General features: G+C 43.2%; 1 protein-coding gene across 1 annotated transcript in view; it reads left to right on the plus strand.

Moving 5' to 3' along the window:
• LOC311149696 (kelch-like protein 21) overlaps nt 1–25,545 on the plus strand; it is a 37,841-nt gene extending 12,296 nt beyond the window's left edge. The window contains exons 3-6 of the mRNA XM_084186905.1: nt 13,094–14,218; nt 19,769–20,180; nt 20,452–20,524; nt 23,175–25,545. Coding sequence (XP_084043031.1) covers nt 13,144–14,218; nt 19,769–20,180; nt 20,452–20,524; nt 23,175–23,501 — 1,887 coding nt within the window. The 5' untranslated portion in view covers nt 13,094–13,143 and the 3' untranslated portion in view covers nt 23,502–25,545. The remainder of the gene's footprint in view (nt 1–13,093; nt 14,219–19,768; nt 20,181–20,451; nt 20,525–23,174) is intronic.
• The last annotated feature ends 816 nt before the right edge of the window (nt 25,546–26,361 follow it).

Below are 26,361 nucleotides of genomic sequence, written 5' to 3' on the forward strand. Positions count from 1 at the left end.
TTTTTTTTTTTTCACCTTTATTTAACCAGGTAAGCCAGTTGAGAACAGGTTCTCATTTACAACTGCGACCTGGCCAAGATAAAGCATAGTAGTGCAATAACAAAAAAAAACAACAACACAGAGTTACATATGGGGTAAAAAAACATAAAGTCAGAAATACAACAGAAAATATATATACAGTGTGTGCAAATGTAGCAAGTTATGGAGGTAAGGCAGTAAATAGGCTATAGTGCAGAATAATTACAATAGTATTAACACTGGAATGCTAGATGTGCAAGAGATTATGTGCAAATAGAGATACTGGGGTGCAAAAGAGCAAAATAAATAACAATATAGGGATGAGGTAGTTGGGTGGGCTAATTTCAGATGGGCTGTGTACAGGTGCAGTGATCGGTAAGGTGCTCTGACAACTGATGCTTAAAGTTATTGAGGGAGATAAGAGTCTCCAGCTTCAGAGATTTTTGCAATTCGTTCCAGTCATTGGCAGCAGAGAACTGGAAGGAATGGCGGCCAAAGGAGGTGTTGGCTTTGGGAATGACCAGTGAGATATACCTGCTGGAGCGCAGACTACGGGTGGGTGCTGCTATGGTGACCAATGAGCTAAGATAAGGCGGGGATTTGCCTAGCAGTGATTTATAGATGGCCTGGAGCATTGAAGATTGAAGATGAAACGTGGCTGGGTCTTTCAGCATGACAATGATCCCAAACACACCGCCCGGGCAACGAAGGAGTGGCTTCGTAAGAAGCATTTCAAGGTCCTGGAGTGGCCTAGCCAGTCTCCAGATCTCAACCCCATAGAAAATCTTTGGAGGGAGTTGAAAGTCCGTGTTGCCCAGCGACAGCCCCAAAACATCACTGCTCTAGAGGAGATCTGCATGGAGGAATGGGCCAAAATACCAGCAACAGTGTGTGAAAACCTTGTGAAGACTTACAGAAAACGTTTGACCTGTGTCATTGCCAACAAAGGGTATATAACAAAGTATTGAGGAACTTTTGTTATTGACCAAATACTTATTTTCTACCATAATTTGCAAATAAATTCATTAAAAATCCTACAATGTGATTTTCTGGATTTTCTTTTCTCATTTTGTCTGTCATAGTTGACGTGTACCTATGATGAAAATTACATGCCTCTCTCATCTTTTTAAGTGGGAGAACTTGCACAATTGGTGGCTGACTAAATACTTTTTTTCCCCACTGTATATCGACATAACCTGAAAGGCCACTCAGCAAGGAAGAAGCCATTGCTCCAAAACCGCCATAAAAAATCCAGACTACAGTTTGGAACTGGACATGGGGACAAAGATCATACTTTTTGGAGAAATGTCCTCTGGTCTGATTAAACAAAAATAGAACTGTTTGGCCAAAAAACACCATCCCAACCGTGAAGCACGGGGGTGGCAGCAACATGCTGTGGGGGTGCTTTGCTGCAGGAAGGACTGATGCACTTCACAAAATAGATGGCATCATGAGGAAGGAAAATTATGTGGATATATTGAAGCAACATCTCAATACATCAGTCAGGAAGTTAAAGCTTGGTCGCAAATGGGTCTTCCAAATGGACAATGACCCCAAGCATACTTCCAAAGTTGTGGCAAAATGGCTTAAGGACAACAAAGTCAAGGTATTGGAGTGGCCATCACAAAGCCCTGACCTCAATCCTGTAGAAAATTTGTGGGCAGAACTGAAAAAGCATGCACGAGCAAGGAGGCCTACAAACCTGACTCAGTTACACCAGCTCTGTCAGGAGGAATGGGCCAAAATTCACCCAACTTATTGTTGGAAGCTTGTGGAAGGCTACCCGAACATTTGACGCAAGTTAATTAATTTAAAGGCAATGCTACCAAATACAAATTGAGTATTCTGACCCACTTGGAACTACCAGTCAGAAGTTTGGACACACCGACTCATTCAATGGTGTTTTTCTTTATTTTTACTATTTTTTGCACACTCTTGGCATTCTCTCAACCAGCTTCATGAGGTAGTCACTTGGAATGCATTTCAATTAACAGGTGTGCCTTGTTAAAAGTTATTTTGTGGAATTTATTTCCTCCTTAATGCGTTTGAGCCAATCAGTTGTGTTGTGACAAGGTGGGGGGGGGGGTATACAGAAGATAGCCCTATTTGGTAAAATACCAAGTCCATATTATGACAAGAACAGCTCAAATAAGCAACGGCAGTCACAACATTACTTTAAGACATGAAGTGCAGTCAATAAGGAACATTTCAATAACTTTGTTTCTTCAATTGCAGTCTCAAAAACCATCAAGCGCTATGATGAAACTGGCTCTCATGAGGACCGTCACAGGAATGGAAGACCCAGAGTTACCTCTGCTGCAGAGGATAAGTTCATTAGTTACCAGCCTCAGAAATTGCAGCCCAAATAAATGCTTCATAGAGTTGAAGTAACAGACACATCTCAACATCAACTGTTCAGAGGAGACTGTGTGAATCAGGCCTTCATGGTCGAATTGCTGAAAAGAAACCGCTACTAAAGGACACCAATAATAAGAAGAGACTTGCTTGGGCCAAGAAACAATGAACATTAGACCTGTGGAAATTTGTCCTTTGGTCTGGAGTCCAAGTTGGAGATTTTGGTTCCATCTGCCGTGTCTTTGTGAGACGCGGTGTGGGTGAACGGATGATCTCCGCATGTGTATTTCCCACTGTAAATCATGGCAGAGGAGGTGTTATGGTGTGGGGGTGCTTTGCTGGTGAGACTGTCTTTTGATTTATTTAGAATTCAAGGCACAGTTAACCAGCATGGCTACCACAGCATTCTGCAGCGATATGCCATTGCATCTGGTTTGGGCCTAGTGGGACTATCATTTGTTTTTCAACAATGACACCTCCAGGCTGTGTAAGGGCTATTTTACAAAGAAGGAGAGTGATGGAGTGCTGCATCAGATGACCTGGCCTCCACAATCCCCCGACCTCAACCCAATTGAGATGGTTTGGGATGAGTTGGACCGCAGAGTGAAGGAAAAGCAGCCAACAAGTGCTCAGCATATGTGGGAACTCCTTCTAGACTGTTGGAAAAGCATTTCAGGTGAAGCTGGTTGAGAGAATGCCAAGAGTGTGCAAAGCTGTCATGAAGGCAAAGGGTGGCTATTTGGTAGAATCTCAATTATAAAATATATTTTGATTTGTTTAACACTTCCTTGGTTACTACATGATTCCATATGTGTTATTTCATAGTTTTGATGTCTTCACTATTATTCTACAATATAAAAATAAAGAAAAAACATTGAGTGAGTAGGTGTGTCCAAACTTTTGACTGGTACTGTATATATTTTCTTGTTATTTCATTACTTTACCACACTAATTACACGAATAGAGAACAAATTGGGGGTCAAAATCTAAAGTAACAGTCCGTATCTGGTGTGGCCACCAGCTGCATTAAGTACTGCAGTGCATCTCCTCCTCATGGACTGAACTATATTTGCCAGTCCTTGCTGTGAGATGTTACCCCACTCTTCCACCAAGGCACCTGCAAGTTCCCGGACATTTCTGTGGGGAATGACCCTAGCCCTCACCCTCTGATCCAACAGGTCCCAGACGTGCTCAATGGGGTTGAGATCCGGGCTCTTTGCTGGCCAAGGCAGAACAATGACATTCCTGTCTTGCAGGAAATCATGCACAGTACGAACAGTATGGCTGGTGGCATTGTCATGCTGGAGGGTCATGTCAGGATGAGCCTGCAGGAAGGGTACCACATGAGGGAGGAGGATGTCTTCCCTGCCTGCAATGACAACACGCTCAGTCCAATGATTCTGTGACACACCGCCCCAGACCATGACGGACCCTCCACCTCCAAATCGATCCCGCTCCAGAGTACAGGCCTCGGTGTAACACTCATTCCTTCGACGATAAACGCGAATCCGACCATCACCCCCGGTGAGACAAAACAGCGACTCGTCAGTGAAGAGCACTTTATGCCAGTCCTGTCTGGTCCAGCGACAGAGGGTTTGTGCCCATAGGAGACATTGTTGCCGGTGATGTCTGGTGAGGACCTGCCTTACAACAGGCCTACAAGCCCTCAGTCCAGCCTCTCTCAGCCTATTGCGGACAGTCTGAGCACTGATGGAGGGATTGTGCGTTCCTGGTGTAACTCGGGCAGTTGTTACCATTCTGTACCTGTCCCGCAGGTGTCATGCCTCCTTGCAGCATGCCTAAGACACGTTCACGCACATGAGCAGGGACCCTGGGCGTCTTTCTTTTGGTGTTTTTCAGTCAGTAGAAAGGACTCTTTAGTGTCCTCTAAGTTTTCATAACTGTGACCTTAATTGCCTACCGTCTGTAAGCTGTTAGTGTCTTAACGACCATTCCGCAGGTGCATGTTAATTAATTGTTTATGGTTCATTGAAAAAGCATGGGAAACAGTGTTTAAACCCTTTACAATGAAGATCTGTGAAGTTATTTGGATTTTTACGAATAATCTTTGGAAGACAGGGTCCTGAAAAAGGGAGTATTATATAAATACTTGATTTGTATCATTTTATCCCAACTCCATCAACTAAACCTACCATAAATGTCATTCATATTAGCAGGTTTCATGTAGAACTTCAACCGCTATAACTCTCCATGTTGAATCATATATCATTCAAAAGCTTGTTTTCTGCATCATCGTTAGCTAGTCCATACATGGCTATATCCTTTGTAGACGTAGTGCTTTGTGCTGAAAGATGAGTAATTTCCTGGCATCCGATTGGCTACTGGCATTTAAAGGCCCTTTCCGGCAACCTGATTTGGTTAAAATGACTCACGTGCCGCGCAGCACTTCCTTGTTTGAAAATATCTCCCGCGAAGAATCCACGTAACGAGAGACAAAATGAGAAAATCTTGAAGAATATACCTACAGTATGTGAATAAAAATAGGCGATCTCAGTTAGCCAATGTGAGAAAAGCAGTACCGTATTTTCCGCACTATAAGGCGCACCGGATTATAAAGCGCACCTTCAATGAATGGCCTATTTTTGGAACTGTTTTCATATATAGGGTGCACCGGATTATAAGGCGCATAGAATAGAAGATACTGCAGTCAAACGTTTGACTGGGGGTTGCATTATGCATCCACTAGATGGAGCTGTGCTAAAGGGAATGTCAACAAAACAGTCAGAGAAAGTCAAACTTTATTAAGCGTTCTGACAACTCCGTTCACTCCCATGGTAACGTTGTTCAAACGTTAATGTGCATATTAACAATATCTCCCAGCCTTGCTCACTCTTCTCCCAAACGTGGAGGGGAACTTTTCCCTGATTCAGTAAACACGTAGTAAAAGAAACAGTCTGATACCACTAAATCAAACGTTAGTGCATAATAATTATAATAATAATAATAATAATAATAATAATTGGTTATTTAGCAGACGCTCTTATCCAGAGCGACTTACAGGAGCAATTAGGGTTAAGTGCCTTGCTCAAGGGCACATCGACAGATTTTTCACCTAGTCGGCTTGGGGATTAGAACCAGCGACCTTTCGGTTACTGGCACAACGCTCTTAACCACTAAGCTACCTGCCGCCCTGCATAACTCAACATTGTTCAGTTACGTATAACACGTAAAGCTCACTTTTTCAGTTCATTCCCCGTCCACGAATCCCTCGAATTCTTCTTCTTCAGTGTCCGAATTGAACAGTTGGGCGACTACGGCATCCAACCTGCCCGGCTCCCTCTCGTCATTATCTGAGTCAGTGTCGCTGCTGTTGCCTGGCAGTTCAGAGTTCTGTGTTTACTGACTACGGTAGCCGTAATGCTGCAAGCGGTGCGGCTTTGTAGTTTACCAGCCGTACTGAAACATTTCATTATTATTAAATTGTTTTTATTGGTTTTTCATACTGAAACATTTTGACAGAGCGCCTTGAGCGCCGTGTACAACCAGTATGGATCAACCAATTAACCAATTGATCCATATATAAGGTGCTCCGGATTATAAGGCGCACTGTCGTTTTTTGAGAAAATTAAAGGCTTTTAAGTGCGCCTTATAGTGCGGAAAATACGGTAAATGAAATAATAAAATGAGCTTGATGAGCCGATCGAGTCATTGGCAGTGCAGGTAGAGGAGGAAAAGGAGGTAGCCGGCAGCAGCGCGCCGACACAAATGAATTGAGATGAAGATGACCGCTAGCAGCGAGCAACCGGACAGCAGCCAGCCATCCATCCAACAGTGGCTTTTATTCCACGTCACAAATAAACCAACTTGTACACTGGACTGAAAATCACCATAGACCCCACCAACCAGGGATTCTGTAATTCTGTCATGATAGAATGTGCACCATGTGAAGGTGATCGTGATGCATTTAGGAGGAGTGTTTACACTTCTTCCAGGCTGCAGGAGAGATGTGGCATTTGATATAAATGTGAGGATGGTTCTTCTAGCCCACGAACTTGGATTTGGTTATGCGGCTCTAAAGAAAATAAGTCCTAGGGATTCCTTCCTTGCATCTCAGCTCATATCAGGGACATGACAGGTAAATAAAAAGGGAGAGTAGCCCATTATTGTCAGGCGACTGTATAAATAACATTTATTTCCTTGCTCCAGCAAATGTATTCAAAGTGAATAAAACAGTGATAGGAAAACATAACTATACAATGAGACTGTCACATAGGCCTACAGTGTCATAGGGCTGTAGCCTATTGTGATTACTGAGAAAGTAGCATAACATATTTACATGCTGATATTTAGTCCTGCAGTTATGACTAATGTCGACAGACATAAGTACTTTTTCCCACCACTTTAGTTGCAGAGATTCAGGGAGAGCTACAGTCAATGGAGAGTGCTGCAAAGCTAATTAGAACAGCATACACAGATATAGACCCAGATCCACCCAGTCACAAAAACCATGGAGGCCATGCATTGTTGAATAGAGAGGTTGCACAGAAAATGGTACCACCTCAAAAGAATGTAGCACGGAGGAACACAGAATGGAAATGAATGTCTGAACTCTGTAATATGGTCACGATGCCCCAAAACTGTCTTCATGGGCAAAAGGTGCGTTGACGCAGCAGCCAGTAGCCACGTTCAATGAGGGAGCCACTGCTACATCAAATGTGATGGACAAATTGTGGCTTGACAGCACTTTGGTGACACTGGAAGCAATAAGAGAGGAGAATGCAAGGCGTGTTGTGAGAGCTGATGCTGCTTCAATGGAGTGTGCCAAGAGTAGGCGCAGGTCCCATGACACGTTCAAGAAAGTAAAGCGGCACAAGCAACAACTCTGTTACGAACCCTGTGGCTTTAAAAGTCTAGGGTGGATGGAAAAGAGACCCGTAACATAACTCATGCTAATTAGAATATTGCCAAGGAACAGTGAGAACAAAAAAATACACCAACAACCAAAAAGCTACCGTCAAACACAAAAAGGTTTATTATAAACACACGGTAAAGGTTTGGGAAAAAGGGGCTGAGCAGGACCCAAGGAATGAAACAATGTCAAAAACCCTTAAACTGATCTTGCCTGCCTCAAGAACCGCTAAGCTTACTACTAACTACACAAAAATACAGTGGGTGGTCCGCTCAGGTCTAACTAGTGTTTTTAGACAATATTTTCCTACGGGTAGTATATGCCCAATGGCGACTTGCTAAAAATCCCATTTTCCCAGGAACAAACAAACAACATAGTTACCATATGGAGTAAACAGCAAATGAGTGAGTACACAAAAAACAAGACACCACAGTATCCATACTCACAAACAAAAAGAGTCTCTCTGTCAGAAAACACAACTGACTGGTTTTTTAAACAAGGGAATGTGTGATGTGATTGGGTAATGAAAACCAGAAACAGGTGGTGCAATACAGAGGAGTCTCAACTTTTTTTCCCCCACCTTTATTTAACCAGGTAAGCCAGTTGAGAACAAGTTCTCATTTACAACTGCGATCTGGCCAAGATAAAGCAAAGCAGTGCGATTAAAAACAACAACACAGAGTTACATATGGGGTAAACAAAACATAAAGTCAAAAATACAACAGAAAATATATATACAGTGTGTGCAAATGTAGCAAGTTATGGAGGTAAGGCAATAAATAGGCCATAGTGCAAAATAATTACAATTTAGTATTAACACTGGAATGATAGATGTGCAAGAGATGATGGGTAAATAGAGATACTGGGGTGCAAATGAGCAAAATAAATAACAATATGGGGATGAGGTAGTTGGGTGGGCTAATTTCAGATGGGCTGTGTACAGGTGCAGTGATCGGTAAGCTGCTCTGACAACTGATGCTTAAAGTTAGTGAGGGAGATATGAGTCTCCAGCTTCAGAGATCTTTGCAGTTTGTTCCAGTCATTGGCAGCAGAGAACTGGAAGGAATGGCGGCCAAAGGAGGTGTTGGCTTTGGGGATGACCAGTGAGATATACCTGATGGAGCGCATACTACGGGTGGGTGTTGATATGGTGACCAATGAGCTAAGATAAGGCGGGGATTTGCCTAGCAGTGATTTATAAATGACCTGGAGCCAGTGGGTTTGGCGACGAATATGTAGTGAGGACCAGCCAACAAGAGCGTACAGGTCACAGTGGTGGGTAGTATATGGGGCTTTGGTGACAAAACGGATGGCACTGTGATAGACTACATCCAATTTGCTGAGTAGAGTGTTGGAGGCTATTTTGTAAATGACATCGCCGAAGTCAAGGATCGGTAGGATAGTCAGTTTTACGAGGGCATGTTTGCAGCATGAGTGAAGGAGGCTTTGTTGCGAAATAGGAAGCCGATTCTAGATTTAACTTTGGATTGGAGATGCTTAATGTGAGTCTGGAAGGATAGTTTACAGTCTAACCAGAAACCTAGGTATTTGTAGTTTTCCACATACTCTAGGTAAGACCTGCCGAGAGTAGTGATTCTAGTCGGGTGGGCGGGTGCCAGCAGCGTTCGATTGAAGAACATGCATTTAGTTTTACTAGTGTTTTAAGAGTAGTTGGAGGCTACGGAAGGAGTGTTGTATGGCATTGAAGCTCGTTTTGGAGGTTTGTTAACACAGTGTCCAGTGAAGGGCCAGATGTATTCAAAATGGTGTCGTCAACAGGCCCTCCGATTTGACACATTGAACTCTATCTGAGAAGTAGTTGGTGAACCAGGCGAGGCAGTCATTTGAGAAACCAAGGCTATTTAGTCTGCCAATAAGAATGCAGTGGTTGACAGAGTTGCGGAGGGTGCAGAGCTGGTGGCCGGGGTAGAGGTAGCCAGGTGGAAAGCATGGCCAGACGTAGCAAAATGCTTGTTGAAATTCTCGATTATTGTAGATTTATCGGTGGTGATAGTGTTTCCTAGCCTCAGTGCAGTGGGCAGCTGGGAGGAGGTGCTCTTATTCTTCATGGACTTTACAGTGTCCCAAAACTTTTTGGAGTTAGTGCTACAGGATGCAAATTTCTGTTTGAAAAAGCTAGCCTTTGCTTTCCTAACTGCTTGTGTATATTGGTTCCTAACTTCCCTGAAAAGTTACATATCGCGGGGGCTATTCGATGCTAATGCAGTACGCCACATGTTTTTGTGCTGGTCAAGGGCAGTCAAGTCTGAGGAGAACCAGGGGCTAAATCTGTTCTTAGTTCTGAATTTTTTGAATGGGGCATGCTTATTTAAGATTGAGAGGAAAGCACTTTTAAAGAACAACCAGGCATCCTCTACTGACGGACTGGTGGACTGATTGGTCCACCTCAGCAATCTGCTGACGAACGGATGTCGGACACACCAACGACCACCAATCAGGAAAACAAAGGACACCTGTATCCGTAACAACTCAAAGAGGGCCTTACATATGGGGCAGGCATAGATGGTTTAATGTTCTGCACATTTCAACAGCCATACAAAATCCTTGTTTGTGACAAATTGAGCAAAGTGATATGAAAATTTGCCCAAAACTACATATTTGCCCAACAGACCAGTATTCAAAGCATATGTTCTATTGCTTAAAACAAATGTATTAAACGTGCTAATGTATTTGTAAAAGGTATATTTTATGTTTATTTGTCCGTTTAGAAGTGACATATGAATAAGAGTTCAATTAATGTGACATAAATGGTCATATTTATGGAAAGTACATTTTAATTGCATTAGCCTATCTTTATCGGCCATTTTCTCAATGTTCCCCGTGTGCAAATTCATTTTTCTCAGTCTTCAAAGGACATACATTCACATTATTCCACACACAGGTTCTTAGGTCTTATAGTCAGACTTTTACATAGGCTTTTTTTTCTATCTTGTGTCGTTTTGACTTTACGTGTCATTTTATCTCTAAATATATGCAAAATATGCATCCGTCATACATGTGAACAGTGTTATTTTTTAAAAATAATTCCATGAAATGACAATATTTTGATAAAACTGATATGTAAAAGTCTGACCATTGAGTGTCTTATCACAATAAAACAAAAAGAAACGTTCTGCCTTGAAGCAATGTGTTGAAAAACTGATTATCGTAATATGCAAATTAGCACACATTTAGCCTCATTAGCATATTTTAAAAACTTGTAATACAATAATATCTTATATTTATGTATACTTTCAACTGGTAAAGCTTCAGTCTGATGAGAGTAAAGGAAAAAATATTATTTTAACAAGGCACACCTGTTAATTGAAATGCATTCCAGGTGACTACCTCATGAAGCTGGTTGAGAGAATGCCAAGAGTGTGCAAAGCTGTCATCAAGGCAAAGGGTGGCTACTTTGGAGAATCTCAAATATAAAACATATTTTGATTTGTTTAACACTTTTTTGGTTACTACATGATTCCATATGTGTTATTTTATAGTTTTTATGTCTTCACTATTATTCTACAATGTAGAAAATAGTAAAAATAAAGAAAACCCTTGAATGAGTAGGTGTGTCCAAACTTTTGACTGGTATTGTATATATTTTCTTGATATTTCATTACTTTACCAGACTAATTACAGGGATAAAGAACAGAAAATCATAGGTTTGAATCTCTGATACCATGTCACAATACATTTTAAAAAACTGTTCACATGATTAATGTCTAAACAAATTAATTTCCATGTGTCCTACAGTATCTGTTTTTTTTTGTTCAAACCAGTTAACCCAAACTAACTAGCAGTGTTATTAATAGTCTTATTGAAACATGTTCTCAGAACATTATTGATTTACCTTCAAATAACCTGTAATTTCTTTTCTCAGAACATTAATAAAACCTCCCAGGAAAACTTTCAGGGAACCATAGTAAAACGTTATCAGAACCTCCCTGCATCCTAAAAATTTACGTTCTCAGAACAGGCAGAATGTTCACCTCCGTTCTCAGAATGTTTAAAAAAGTTATATTTTACCGGTCAGGAAATGTATGGCTTCATTCCCAGAACCAATAGGAAACGAAAAACATATGTTCCCACAACTTCCAAGGAACCAAATGTGCTAACTGGGTAGGGTATCATACTTACTTGCACACAAGATGGGGTCAAGAAGGAATAGTAGTGCGGATTTATATGATATTATCCAATTGAATGTACTATAATATGATATGGTAAAATCCAATTTAATATAGAACCAGAAAGGCAGTAGCTGGCTTGTATAATAATGATGCGCTATAGGAGTTATAGCCTAACACATTGACTTCGTAGACAGATGTAGAATTGGTGAACCAGATCCAAGTACAGTACAGGGAAATGCAATTATCCCTTTCAACCTGAAATACTCACTTACCCAGAAGTATTGAAGAGCAGACACTAGAGCAGGTTTCAAACCTCTGTAGAGTATGCTAACCTTTAGGGGGCCCACTTTGTCCTTGGGGGGAGTTGGTTCATCGCTCACCGACCGACGGCTGGCTGCATTGTTGAATCCTGGTGTGGAATGTGAGCTGTGTGCTCGGCTGAGGCCCTACGCTCTGCATCTTGTTGTTTTTTCTGCCATGGAAGGCCTTTATGAAGCTCATCTCTGTAAAGACATACCTGCGTATTTTAAGCAGGCATGATTTTCCTGTAATCCCACCTGGAATCATGTTGGATACTTATAGCCATGAAGCCATCCCAAAGTTTTTACTGAGCCTTCAGATGACTGGTTGTTGTTGAAGCTCCCCAATGACATAACATGTAGAATAACATTGATGATGAGTCAACTTCAGTGTCGACGATGTTCAATATGAATTGTACAATTTGACCTGATAATCCTCTTATAAATAGGCTAAGTCTAGAAGATGACAGATTTAAAGGCAACATTAGCAATAAATAACTTTCCAGTAAGAAACCAGGGGCTTCTTTTTAAATGTGTGAATCTTGTGACATGACACGGTGACTCACAGTTTTAAATAAGCTCCTAAAATATTGTAACATTTTCCTTTGAGACTCCCTCCTTGTCATGGATGTTCTCCCTATTAGAGCAGACTTGTTATAACTTTTCAGTGCGAAACCAGGGAGCTCTCCTTATGTTGTGGCATGCTAGTTGATTAATAGCTTTACAACAGTTTTCAGAGAACCGTGATACTTTATTTTTGTCAAGGAGATATTTCTTGTGTTTGGCCTGATTAGAACAGATGGTTGCTTTAGTCTGTCCGGTGTTTGTAACAAGCTGATTTGTGGGTATTATGACAGGAAGTGCAATGTTTGGGTCTGAGGGTGACTGTCAGCAGGCCAGTGGCAGGCTGGCTTGCAGGCTGGCTCTATTTTGATGACTAACTTCGGAGGGGCTGATAGGAGGATGTACGATAGGCAGGCAGAGAAATGGGACTGGGAGTTGAGGTAATCCACAGCGTATTAGGGGTACTCCCCCCTCCCCCCTCTCCCCACACAGTGGAAATGGACACTGCCTGCCAGTGTATTTATAGACCCAGAGCTCTCTTTATTAAACACGTACAGGGAGCTGCTCATAGTCACTGGAACTGTCCAGATTGCAGTGGTACCTTCTAGAACGCAGGCAACCGTTATTTAAATGTGTTGTTTTCCTGTTTAATATGCCTAGTAGGGCTCATCATGGTTGTTATTTGTGTTGAAAATACCACCGGTTTCTGTAAGTAGCTTGCCTTGCTAATGCTAACTCTGAATTCTTACACAGTGTAAGATATGTATTAAGAGTGTGGTACAGTGAGTGAGTCTGTGAATCTGAACCCATTTAGAAGGGATTGTAAAATAAATTATAATACTGTTTTTGTTTTTCAGATTAACCCAGTCTTCTGAGTACAACCCCTTTGAGATATCCAAACAGAGAGATGGAGGGAGGAGTGATGAACAGAGGTGGGATAGAGAAAGGAGTGATGTCTGAGAAGCCAGTGATCCAGACGCAGCTGTCCACGCTGCCCTTCTTCGATACGGCCCACGCCTTCAACCTTCTCCGGGGGATCCACGAGCTCCGTGCCGAGCGCAAGTTCTTCGACGTCACTCTGTGCGCCGAGGGCCAGGAGTTCCACTGCCACCGCACCGTGTTGGCCGCAGCCAGCACCTACTTCAGGGCCATGTTCGCCGGGACACTAAGAGAGAGCGCCATGGACCGTGTGGTTCTTCATGAGGTGTCTGCTGAACTGCTGGGCCTGCTGGTGGACTTCTGTTATACAGGCCGAGTCACAGTCACCCAGGATAATGTAGATCTTCTGCTGAAGACTGCCGACCTGTTCCAGTTCCCTTCGGTCAAAGAGGCCTGCTGTGCCTTCCTTGAGCAGAGGTTAGATGTCTCCAACTGCCTGGAGATCCAGGACTTTGCCGAGGCCTACGCTTGCCGCAATCTAGCCGTCAGCGCACGCCGCTTCGTCCTCAAGAACATTGTGGATCTGGCCAAAGGCAAGGACTTTGAGCAGTTGCCCTGGAAACGTTTGCTGGAGTTTGTGTCGGACGACGCACTGTGTGTGGACAAGGAGGAGACGGCCTATCAGATTGCGGTGCGCTGGATCAAAGCGGACCTACAGAGGCGGCTCCACTACTGGCCCGAGCTGCTGCAGCAGGTCAGACTACCCTTCGTGCGCCGGTTCTATCTACTCGCCCACGTGGAGAGCGACCCCCTGGTCTACCTCTCCCCCTCCTGCCTGAGAATGGTGAGCGAGGCCCGGAGCTTCCAGTCGTGTGAGTACGACCGTCACGACAGACCCTGCCAACGCATGCGGCCACGGCCCTCAACCGGCCTGGCTGAGATCCTAGTTGTGGTGGGAGGCTGTGACCAGGACTGCGATGAGCTGGTCACTGTGGACTGTTACAACCCTCAGACTGGACAGTGGCGCTATCTGGCTGAGTTCCCTGATCACCTGGGAGGGGGCTACAGTATAGCTGCCCTGGGCAACGATATGTACGTCACAGGTAAGTTGACAATGCCCTGACATACTGTACACTCTTGCACACACTATTTATGTTTTTGTAACACTTACCATTAAGGTATACTTTATAATGGATTTATGAAGGGTAATAAGTAGTTTATTCATGTGAAAAAGTATAAAAGGTATTGGAGTTCGGTTTTACTGGATATAGCAGCATATCATCTTTCTTTTAAGATGTAACATAGGCTATATGTTCAAACACATTATTGTATCCAGCTATAATCTACATCTAGTGTTTAGGCTTAACTTGACAATGGACTGCAGTGTACATAAGTGGTTAAGTTGCTGTGTGGTGTCTTAGTCACTCTGTTACCAGAATGCTCCATTTTGCATCTTATGAAATAGCAGGCAGGCAGTGTGAGTATAAATAAACCACAGCAGCCAGCTACTCTTGCAATATGTGAGAGAGAGGAGTATTGAGGTGAGTTAGCTAGGCGGGAGGGACTGCAGCAGTGGTCCGTGGGCTCATCACTGAGAGACAGACCTGGGTTCACATCAAATATTTATATATACACTAGATGACTGATGCTGTTTAGAGCCACCGCGCCTCCATCTTGGCACTCCCCCACCATTGTAAAACATATTTTGGAAGCTATAGAAATGCATTTATTAATGTCTACATTTGTTTTCCCACGTTTATACTATTACAGAAACCTTAATTCATACTTTTAAATTATACTGAACAAAAATATTACAGTTCATGTAAGGAAGTCATTCAATTGAAATAAATTCATTAGGCCCTAGTCTATGGATTTCACATGACTGGGCAGGGGCGCAGCCATGGTTTATATACATCATTGGTTCAAATACAATTTGAAGTTTATATTATACGTTTATATTATGTATTTGAACCTGAGTGCAGTGCTAGATAGGCAGGGTTTGCCATTTTGGGAATATTCTATTGTTTTGTTAAGCCAGGCAAGCTCAATCAAGCACAGATAACACATTGGAAGTGATTTTAAATAGTAGGCTACTTGAACCCAGGTCTAAATGAGGGGCCATCATCATTACCGAGTGACCTTCAGGTTCAGGAAAATACAGTGTTTCCACTGAGAAAACATCCCAGGCCCTCGCACGCTGCCTGTAATTCTGGCCAGTGATGGGGGTCATAAATCATTAGCAGTGCTCTCATACCGCACCATTGCTGGCAGCAGGATCAGAAGGAGCATATGGCTGCAGCACAGAGCACATGGTTGGGGAATGGGCTAGTTTTATGAAAGGTGTCTTCATGCTGACAGGTTGATTTAGTAGGGTACGTCTGATTCAACGTCCTTGTGGCAATATTGTCATTACACCTACAAGGTGAAGCTACATACTGACACAGAATATGAGTACAGCACATGGCCAGGAAACTGAAAGAAGATATTGCATTTGATTAAACTATTGAAATTGTATATGTTTTTGGTATTTTATTAGGATCCCCATTTTAGCTTTTGCTAAAGCAGCAGATACTCTTCCTGGGGTCCACACAAAACATGAAACAGGACATAATACAGAACATTAATAAACAAGAACAGCTGATGGACAGAACTACATCAACATTTTTTAAAGGCTCACGTAGCCTACATATCAATACATACACACAAACAACCTACAGTGAGGGAAAAAAGTATTTGATACCCTGCTGATTTTATACGTTTGCCCACTGACAAAGAAATGATCAGTCTATAATTTTAATGGTAGGTTTATTTGAACAGTGAGAGACAGAATAACAACACAAAAATCCAGAAAAACGTATGTAGAAAATGTTATAAATTGATTTGCATTTTAATGAGGGAAATAAGTATTTGACCCCTTCTCAATGAGAGAGATTTCTGTCTCCCAGGTGTCTTTTATACAGGTAACGAGCTGAGATTAGGAGCACACAGAAGCAATCAATCAATCAGATTCCAAACTCTCCACCATGGCCAAGACCAAAGAGCTCTCCAAGGATGTCAGGGACAAGATTGTAGACCTACACAAGGCTGGAATGGGCTACAAGACCATCGCCAAGCAGCTTGGTGAGAAGGTGACAACAGTTGGTGCAATTATTCGCAAATGGAAGATACACAAAATTACTGTCAATCTCCCTCGGCCTGGGGCTCCATGCAAGATCTCACCTCGTGGAGTTGCAATGATCATGAGAACGGTGAGGAATTGCAATGATCATGAGGAATCAGCCCAGAACTACACGGGAGGATCTTGTCAATGATCTCAAGGCAGCTGGGACCATAGTCACCAAGAAAACAATTGGTAACACACTACGCCGTGAAGGACTGAAATCCTGCAGCGCCCGCAAGGTCCTCCTGCTCAAGAAAGCACATATACATGCCCGTCTGAAGTTTGCCAATGAACATCTGAATGATTCAGAGGAGAACTGGGTGAAAGTGTTGTGGTCAGATGAGACCAAAATCGAGCTCTTTGGCATCAACTCAACTCACCGTGTTTGAAGGAGGAGGAATGCTGCCTATGACCCCAAGAACACCATCCCCACCATCAAACATGGAGGTGGAAACATTATGCTTTGGGGGTGTTTTTCTGCTAAGGGGACAGGACAACTTCACCGCATCAAAGGGACGATGGACGGGGCCATGTACCGTCAAATCTTGGGTGAGAACCTCATTCCCTCAGCCAGGGCATTGAAAATGGGTCGTGGATGGGTATTCCAGCATGACAATGACCCAAAACACACGGCCAAGGCAACAAAGGAGTGGCTCAAGAAGAAGCACATTAAGGTCCTGTAGTGGCCTAGCCAGTCTCCAGACCTTAATCCCATAGAAAATCTGTGGAGGGAGCTGAAGGTTCGAGTTGCCAAACGTCAGCCTCGAAACCTTAATGACTTGGAGAAGATCTGCAAAGAGGAGTGTGTGCAAACCTGGTGGCCAACTACAAGAAACGTCTGACCTCTGTGATTGCCAACAAGGGTTTTGCCACCAAGTACTAAGTCATGTTTTGCAGAGGGGTCAAATACTTATTTCCCTCATTAAAATGCAAATAAATTTATAACATTTTTGACATGCGTTTTTCTGGATTTTTTTGTTGTTATTCTGTCTGTCACTGTTCAAATAAACCTACCATTAAAATTATAGACTGATCATTTCTTTGTCAGTGGGCAAACGTACAAAATCAGCAGGGGATCAAATACTTTTTTCCTTGTAGGTCAAATAGGGGAGAGGCGTTGTGCCGTGAGGTTTTGTTTGATTTGTTTTTTGAAACCAAGTTTGCTGTTCATTTGAGCAATATGAGATGGAACAGAGTTCCATGCAATTATGGCTCTATATAATACTGTACGCTTTCTTGAATTTGTTCTGGATTTGGGGACTGTGGAAATATCCCTGGTGGCATGTCTGGTGGGGTCGTAGTGTTATTCAGTTGCCAAGTTATTCATCATAGAAATTGTGGCAAGTATTGTGGAGGTCCACTTCCACGTAAAGCTGATACCCAGATCTCATGTCTGCTTGACCTCTTGGTGAATTCCTCTCTGCTAGAACAGCAAAGGGTGATGCAGGGGTTTTCAATAAGCACCACTTAGCTACAGTTGATACATACACCTTAGCCAAATACATTTAAACTTGATTCCTGACATTTAATCCTAGTAAAAATTCCCTGTCTTAGGTCAGTTAGGATCACCACTTTTATTTTAATAATGTGAAATGTCAGAATAATAGTAGAGAGAATTATTTATTTCAGCTTTTATTTATTTAATCACATTCCTAGTGGGTCAGAAGTTTACATACACTCAATTAGAATTTGGTAGCGTTGCCTTTAAATTGTTTAACTTGGGTCAAACGTTTCGGGTAGCCTTCCACAAGCTTCCCACAATAAGTTGGGTGAATTTTGGGCCATTCCTCCTGACAGAGCTGGTGTAACTGAGTCAGGTTTGTAGGCCTCCTTGCTCGCACACGCTTTTTCAGTTCTGCCCACACACTTTCTATAGGATTGAGGTCAGGCCTTTGTGATGGCCACTCCAATACCTTGACTTTGTTGTCCTTAAGCCATTTTGCCACAACTTTGGAAGTATGCTTGGGGTCATTGTCCATTTGGAAGACCCATTTGCGACCAAGCTTTAACTTCCTGACTGATGTCTTGAGATGTTGTTTCAATATATCCTCATAATTTTCCTTCCTCACAATGACATCTATTTTGTGAAGTGCACCAGTCCCTCCTGCAGCAAAGCACCCCCACAGCATGATGCTGCCACCCCCGTGCTTCACGGTTGGGATGGTGTTCTTCGGCTTGCAAGGCCCCCCTTTTTCCTCCAAACATAACGATGGTCATTATGGCCAAACAGTTTAATTTTTGTTTCATCAGACCAGAGGACATTTCTCCAAAAAGTACGATCTTTGTCCCCATGTGCAGTTGCAAACCGTAGTCTGGATATTTTATGGCGGTTTTGGAGCAGTGGCTTCTTCCTTGCTGAGCGGCCTTTCAGGTTATGTCGATATAGGACTCGTTTTACTGTGGATATATATACTTTTGTACCTGTTTCTTCCAGCATTTTCACAAGGTCCTTTGCTGTTGTTCTGGGATTGATTTGCACTTTTCGCACAAAAGTACGTTCATCTCTAGGAGAAAGAACGCGTCTCCTTCCTGAGCTGTATGACGGCTGCGTGGTCCCATTTTGTTTATACTTGCGTACTATTGTTTGTACAGATGAACGTGGTACCTTCAGGCATTTGGAAATTGCTCCCAAGGATGAACCAGACTTGTGGAGGTCTACAATTTTTCTTCTGAGGTCTTGGCTGATTTCTTTTGATTTTCCCATGATGTCAAGCAAAGAGGCACTGAGTTTGAAGGTAGGCCTTGAAATACATCCACAGGTACACCTCCAATTGACTCAAATTATGTCAATTAGCCTATCAGAAGCTTCTAAAGCCATGACATAATTTTCTGGAATTTTCCAAGCTGTTTAAAGGCACAGTCAACTTAGTGTATGTAAACTTCTGACCCACTGGAATTGTGATACAGTGAATTATAAGTGAAATAATCTGTCTGTAAACAATTGTTGGAAAAATTACTTGTGTCATGCACAAAGTAGATGTCCTAAACGACTTGCCAAAACTATAGTTTGTTAACAAGAATTATGTGGAGTGGTTGAAAAACAAGTTTTAATGACTCCAACCTATGTCTCCTGAGTGGCGCAGTGGTCTAAGGCACTGCATCGCAGTGCTAACTGTGCCACTAGAGATCCTGGTTCGAATCCAGGCTCTGTCGCAGCCGGCCGTGACCGGGAGACTCATGGGCGGCGCACAATTGGCCCAGCGTCGTCCAGGGTAGGGGAGGGAATGGCCGGCAGGGATGTAGCTCAGTTGATAGAGCATGGCATTTGCAATGCCAGGGTTGTGGGTTCGATTCCCACGGGGGGCCAGTATAAAAAAAAATGTATTCACTAACTGTAAGTCGCTCTGGATAAGAGCGTCTGCTAAATGACTAAAATGTAAAATGTAAAGTGTATGTAAACTTCCGACTTCAACTGTACCTGACCACATGTGAGGAACAGAATGTATTTTTGTGGATCTCTTCCATCTCAGACACCCTTCTCTCCTGTCCTTAGGAGGGTCTGACGGCTCACGTCTCTACGACGGCGTGTGGCGCTACAACTCCAGCGTCAACGAGTGGACCGAGGTGTCGCCCATGCTGAAAGCCAGGGAGTACCACAGTTCCTGTGTCCTCAAGGGCCAGTTGTACGTGGTTGCGCCAGACAGCACGGAGCGCTACGACCATGCACTGGACTGCTGGGAGGCCCTGCCCCCAATGCTGCACGCTATGGACAACTGCTCCACCACCACCTGCAAGGGGCGCCTCTACGCCATCGGCTCCATGACCACCACGGGGGAGGATAACATGGCCATCCAGTGCTATGATGTGGAAGCCAATCGCTGGACCCTGGTCAACTGTGGTGAGCTGCCGCCATGGTCCTTCGCTCCCAAAACTGTCACTCTCAATGGGCTCATATACTTTGTCAGGTGAGGAGAATATGGACAGGAATGTGGGACTGTATATAAAAAATAAAATAAAATCTCAATGGGATCAACTTAATGAAAGTTGGATGAGATAAAAAATAAACTATCTACATAATATGGAAGGACATAGAGGTCAATTATTCTATTATAATGTTTAAAAACTGCCTATCTATCAATAGCATCAGCTGTAGCTGTCAAACAGACAAAAGGAGGATGAATGGTAAATGGTTTTGGCTAGGCCTGACATTTCTCACTGTAGATTCTTGCGTTCTAGGGATGACTCGGCAGAGGTCGACGTCTATAACCCTCAGAAGAATGACTGGGACAAGATCAGTCCCATGACACAGGTATGTGACACACTCTAAGTGTTAGTCTTATGGCTTGCCACATTTTCCCTCAGCCTTTACAATAGTATTTATATCAAAATATGTAATGCATGTGTGTCTGTAATTGCAGACTACACAAGTTTTGTTTTAAGGTACAGTCCATTCGGAATGTATTCATTTACATTTACGTCATTTAGCAGACGCTCTTATCCAGAGCGACTTACAAATTGGTGCATTCACCTTATAGCCAGTGGGATAACCACTTTACAAGGTGGTGAGTGACTCCGCTGTCCTGGCGTTGTGAGGGAGCTTGTTCCACCATTGGGGTGCCAGAGCAGCGAACAGTTTTGACTGGGCTGAGCGGGAACTGTGCTTCAGCAGAGGTAGGGGAGCCAGCAGGCCAGAGGTGGATGAACGCAATGCCCTCGTTTGGGTGTAGGGACTGATCAGAGCCTGAAGGTACGGAGGTGCCGTTCCCCTCACAGCTCCGTAGGCAAGCACCATGGTCTTGTAGCAGATGCAAGCTTCAACTGGAAGCCAGTGTAGTGTGCGGAGGAGCGGGGTGACGTGAGAGAACTTGGGAAGGTTGAACACCAGACGGGCTGCGGCATTCTGGATGAGTTGTAGGGGTTTAATGGCACAGGCAGGGAGCCCAGCCAACAGCGAGTTGCAGTAATCCAGACAGGAGATGACAAGTGCCTGGATTAGGACCTGTGCCGCTTCCTATGTAAGGCAGGGTCATACTCTCCGAATGTTGTAGAGCATGAACCTACAGGATCGGGTCACCGCCTTGATGTTAGCAGAGAACGACAGGGTGTTGTCCAGGGTCACGCCAAGGCTCTTCGCACTCTGGGAGGAGGACACAACGGAGTTGTCAACCGTGATGGCGAGATCATGGAACGGGCAGTCCTTCCCCGGGAGGAAGAGCAGCTCCGTCTTGCCAAGGTTCAGCTTGAGGTGGTGATCCGTCATCCATACTGATATGTCTGCCAGACATGCAGAGATGTATTCAGACCCCTTCCCTTTTTCCACATTTTGTTACGTTACAGGCTTATTCTAAAATTGATTTAAAAAATAATATCATCAATCTACACACAATACCCCATAATGACTAACCAAAAACAGTTTTTTAAAAAGTTTTAGCAAATGTATTACAAATAAAAAACAGAAATACCTTATTTACCTAAGTATTCAGACCCTTTGCTATGAGACTTGTCATTGAGCTCAGGTGCATCCTGTTTCCATTGATCATCCTTGAGATGTTTCTACCACTTGATTGGAGTCCACCTGTGGTAAATTAAATTGATTGGACATCATTTGGAAAGGCACACACCTGTCCATATAAGGTCCCACAGTTGACAGTGCATGTCAGAGCAAAAACCAAGCCATGAGGTCGAAGAGATTGTACGTAGAGCTCCGAGACAAGATTGTGTCGAGGCACAGATCTGGGGAAGGGTACCAAAACATTTCTGCAGCATTGAAGGTCCCCAAGAACACAGTGGCCTCCATCCTTCTTAAATGGAAGAAGTTTGAAACCACCACGCCTGGCCAAACTGAGCAATCGGAGGAGAAGGACCTTGGTCAGGGAGGTGACCAAGAACCCGGTGGTCCCTCTGACAGAGCTCCAGAGTTCCTCTGTGGAGATGGGAGAACCTTCCAGAAGGACAACCATCTCTGCAGCACTCCTCCAATCAGGCCTTTTATGGTAGAGTGGCCAGACGGAAGCCACTCCTCAGTGAAAGGCACATGATAGCCCGTTTGGAGTTTGCCAAAAGGCACCTAAATGACTCTCAGACCATGAGAAACAAGATTCTCTGGTCTGATGAAACCAAGATTGAACTCTTTGGCCCTACGGTGAAGTATGGTGGTGGCAGCATCATGCTGTTGGAATGTTTTTCAGCGGCAGGGACTGGGAGACTAGTCACCAGCAAAGCAACCCACACCATCACACCTCCTCCTCCATGCTTCACAGTGGAAACCACACATGCGGAGATCATCCGCTCACCTACTCTGCGTCTCAGGATCAAGGGAAAGATGAACGAAGCGAAGTACAGAGAGATCCTTGAAAACTTGCTCAGGACCTCAGACTGGGGCGACGGTTCACCTTCCAACAGGACAACGACCCTAAGCACACAGCCAAGACAATGCAGGGGTGGCTTCGGGACAAGTCTCTGAATGTCCTTGAGTGGCCCAGCCAGAGCCCGGATTTGAACCCGATCAAACATCTCTGGAGAGACCTGAAAATAGCTGTGCAGCGACGCTTCCCATCCAACCTGTCAGTGCTTGAGAGGATCTGCAGAGAACAATGGGAGAAACTCCCCAAATACAGGTGTGCCGAGCTTATAGCGTCATACCCAAGAAGACTTGAGGCCGTAATCGCTGCCAAAGGTGCTTCAACAAAGTACTGAGTAAAGGGTCTGAGTACTTATGCAAATGTGATATTTCAGTGTGTTATTTTTTATACATTTGCTAAATTTTTTAAAAAAAAATGTTTTTTTGCTTTGTCATTATGGGGTATTGTGTGTAGATTGATGAGGGGGAAAAAAACAATTCAATCAATTTTAGAATAAGGCTGTAATGTAACACTTGGAAAAAGTCAAGGAGTCTGAATACATTCCAAATGCACTGTAGGTGTTTCTCAACTGATATTATGATTTATTTCCTTCTTCAGGTCCATGTAGGAGGCAGTGTGGCAGCCCTGGATGGTCGTCTCTTCGTGTCTGGTGGCTATGACAACACGTTTGAGCTGTCTGACGTAGTGGAAGCTTATGACCCCTCCACCCGTACATGGACCCCCGCGGGCCACCTGCCACAGCCCACCTTCTGGCATGGCAGTGTCAGCATCTTCCGCCAGTTCATGCCCGCCGTATCCAACACTTTCGAACCCATCGACCTGCCCGAGGCCAACTCCATCCACCTGCACCGACACCACCGCAACCAGGCCCTGAACAACCACAACCTCAATCTCAACCAGAACCATGACGTCAACCCAGTGTAACACACTACATGGACTAATAGTTCAGGGGATATCATCCTGATCACTGTTTCAGCCATTAGTGCCATTTTAGGTTTACTTTGAAAACAGACACCTCATTATGATACTACAGATAGGTAGAAAGACGTTACAGTGCACTCTGCTTATAGTGGATGTGATTTTAGTGATTAACTGCTTATAAAGATCAAATTGTCCTGCATGGATGAGATCACTATAGGACTGTAATTACATTACATTGTGCCACTTCTGTGACAGAGCATGTGTGCAGTTGTGTGATCCCTATGTTATTTACTTGCCTGCCACTCAGTTTGCCTATTATTGACTGGACTAATAGACTGGCTGGGTATGAAGGTCTCATGTTGGGGAAAGCACAAGCTACCCATACATGGGAATCTACGGCAGGCAGTAGTAGTGTATCGTCCTGATTATGGTTATATAATTTTTTTACATGATCAACTAACTATGGAGCTGTTTTCCACTTTCCGGTTGTTTAGAGTGAGAGCCAACATCATCCTTCAGAATCAATAACATGAGCCCAGACATTCCAAAAGCCAACACAACCACCACAATGTTTTCTAGCGCTAAACCAGATTTGATAACCGTTGAGAGATGTATCTGGAGATTTGTTCAGAGCTATACTGCTAGGAACCTGCAATGGAACCTTAGGATGGAATCAGAGCATGGTTGCATATGATGCAACTGGGACTGGGCTGATAGAACCACATCAAAGTGATCGATTCCATAGATGAGTTCTCATTCTATTTCTATATCCCGTTTATACCTGGTGCTAACATGGGTCTTTTGTCCTGATCTTGTCTACATTCTGATTGTGCCCACATTTCAAAAAATGTGTCTACACGTGGTATTAAACTGTCTGTTATCCGTCCGGGCGGCATGTAGGCTAATGGTTAAGAGCGTTGGGCCAGTAACTGAAAGGTCACTTTTTCAAATCCCTGAGTTGGCAAGGTGGAAAATCTGCTGTTCTGCCCTTGAGCAAGGCACCAACAACAACAACTTCTCCCCAGGCGCCTTAAACGTTGATTAAGGCAGCCCCCCGCACCTCTCTGATTGAGGGGTTGGGTTAAATGCAGACGACACATTTCGGTTGAATGCATTCAGTTGTGCAACTGAATAGGTGTCCCCTTTCCCAATGTGTCGGCATTGTGACCATATTTCCTGGTCCCTTCCTTTATACAAATTCTTTCATAGCTATTCTTTCAAAATAATATTTATTTATTGTAAGACATATTGATGTAATCAGTTAATGGTCCCACCTGTCAATGATTTTAGAGGGCGAAACCATTCTTATTTAAATGGTTTCTCTGTCCAGATCTGTCAAGACTTGTAAGATATCTATACACAATGCGTGTCTGACTACCTCCGGAGGTAGGCAGGATGATCTGATCACAATCAGATCACAATGTGTCTTTTGATTGTGCCCACATTTTTAGACAGGTGTAGACAATCAGAATGTGGACAAGATCAGGACAAACAACACAGGTTAGAACCAGGTATAAATGGGGCTAATGATATTATTCTATCAGATGCTGATCACCATTTTCCTCTCCCTCATCCAGACTGACTGTTTCAGACCTTGTTGGCGTGACTACCAATATAGCCTGCATGAATTACTGGTCATATATTTTCTTTGAAGATTGTCTTTATTATAGATGCTGTATTTTTATTAGAATGGTTTCATTTTATTTATGAAAATGTACATGTTTTTGTAGTGTTATTTCTGATAATGTTAGTTTTTTCCATTGCAACAGGAGGCACAGGTACACATGAAGATAGATCATGGTAAAACAACCACTGTTAACTGGAAGTAGTAACACATTCTCAGCTTATTTCTGTAACATTGTGTTTGACTGTCATTTTTAGTATTGTTTACTTACTGTAATGCTATTCAGTTTGTGTTCTTATTTTTCATACAAGTTTGTTGTTTAAAAAAAAAAAAAAAAGGTCTGCGTTGTTTGGGTTGGTATACTGTAGTGATGTCCTTACAGTGAGTTATCACAATAAAACTGCAGGCAGGACTGTTAGTTTACTCTGTTTACCGCTTGACTTGATGATGCAAGACAATCCCATTGATTTACATTCACCTCTCACAAACTGACGTGTACAGTGTAAAAACACAAACTTAATAACCTTAAAATACATAACCTTAAATTACTTAAGTATTAAATGTAACCTTTATCAAGGCGAGTCAATTAAGAACAAATTCTTATTTACAATGACGGCCTGGCCAGTGACGACTGGAAGTAGCCTAAGACAAGTTGTAGTTTTGTCAGACCCCATGCACAGGCAAAATGAATATGTCCACAGAGTAGGGGAATGTCTTGAGGGGTTTCATAGTCTACTGGGCTGAGTGGGGGCTTCCACTTGGTCAGGTTCTTCTGTACAGAGCAACTCCTCAAGTGTGCCTTTCATTTAGACAGAAAACATGGCTACTACAATACCCACTGGGCCAGGCACACCACGTCATTTCAACGCAGATAATTGCATAATATTTGGTTGTTGATCAATGACATTACAACCTATATTCACCCACTCAAAAAGACAGCCAAAAGTTAGTTGAATTTCCAATGTGTTATCACTATGCTTTCAACCATCTAACAGCAAAACCCAATTCCAATGGAAAAACAATGTCTGATTTTTGGTTGAGTCACCCAAATGTCTATCACTACGCTTTCAACCATTTAAAAGCACAGCAAAGTTCAAATGGGAATACAATGTCAGATATTTTGTTTATTTTTACAACAGATTGTGTTATCTAATAGCAGAACCAAATTACCTGGATTGCAGTTGAGATTACATTAAAAGTACATGTTGCAAGTGATCAACGCTGTTCAAGATTCTGGCA

This window comes from Coregonus lavaretus (genome assembly GCF_964263955.1).
Source record: "Coregonus lavaretus genome assembly, chromosome: 22".
NCBI lineage: Eukaryota > Metazoa > Chordata > Actinopteri > Salmoniformes > Salmonidae > Coregonus > Coregonus lavaretus.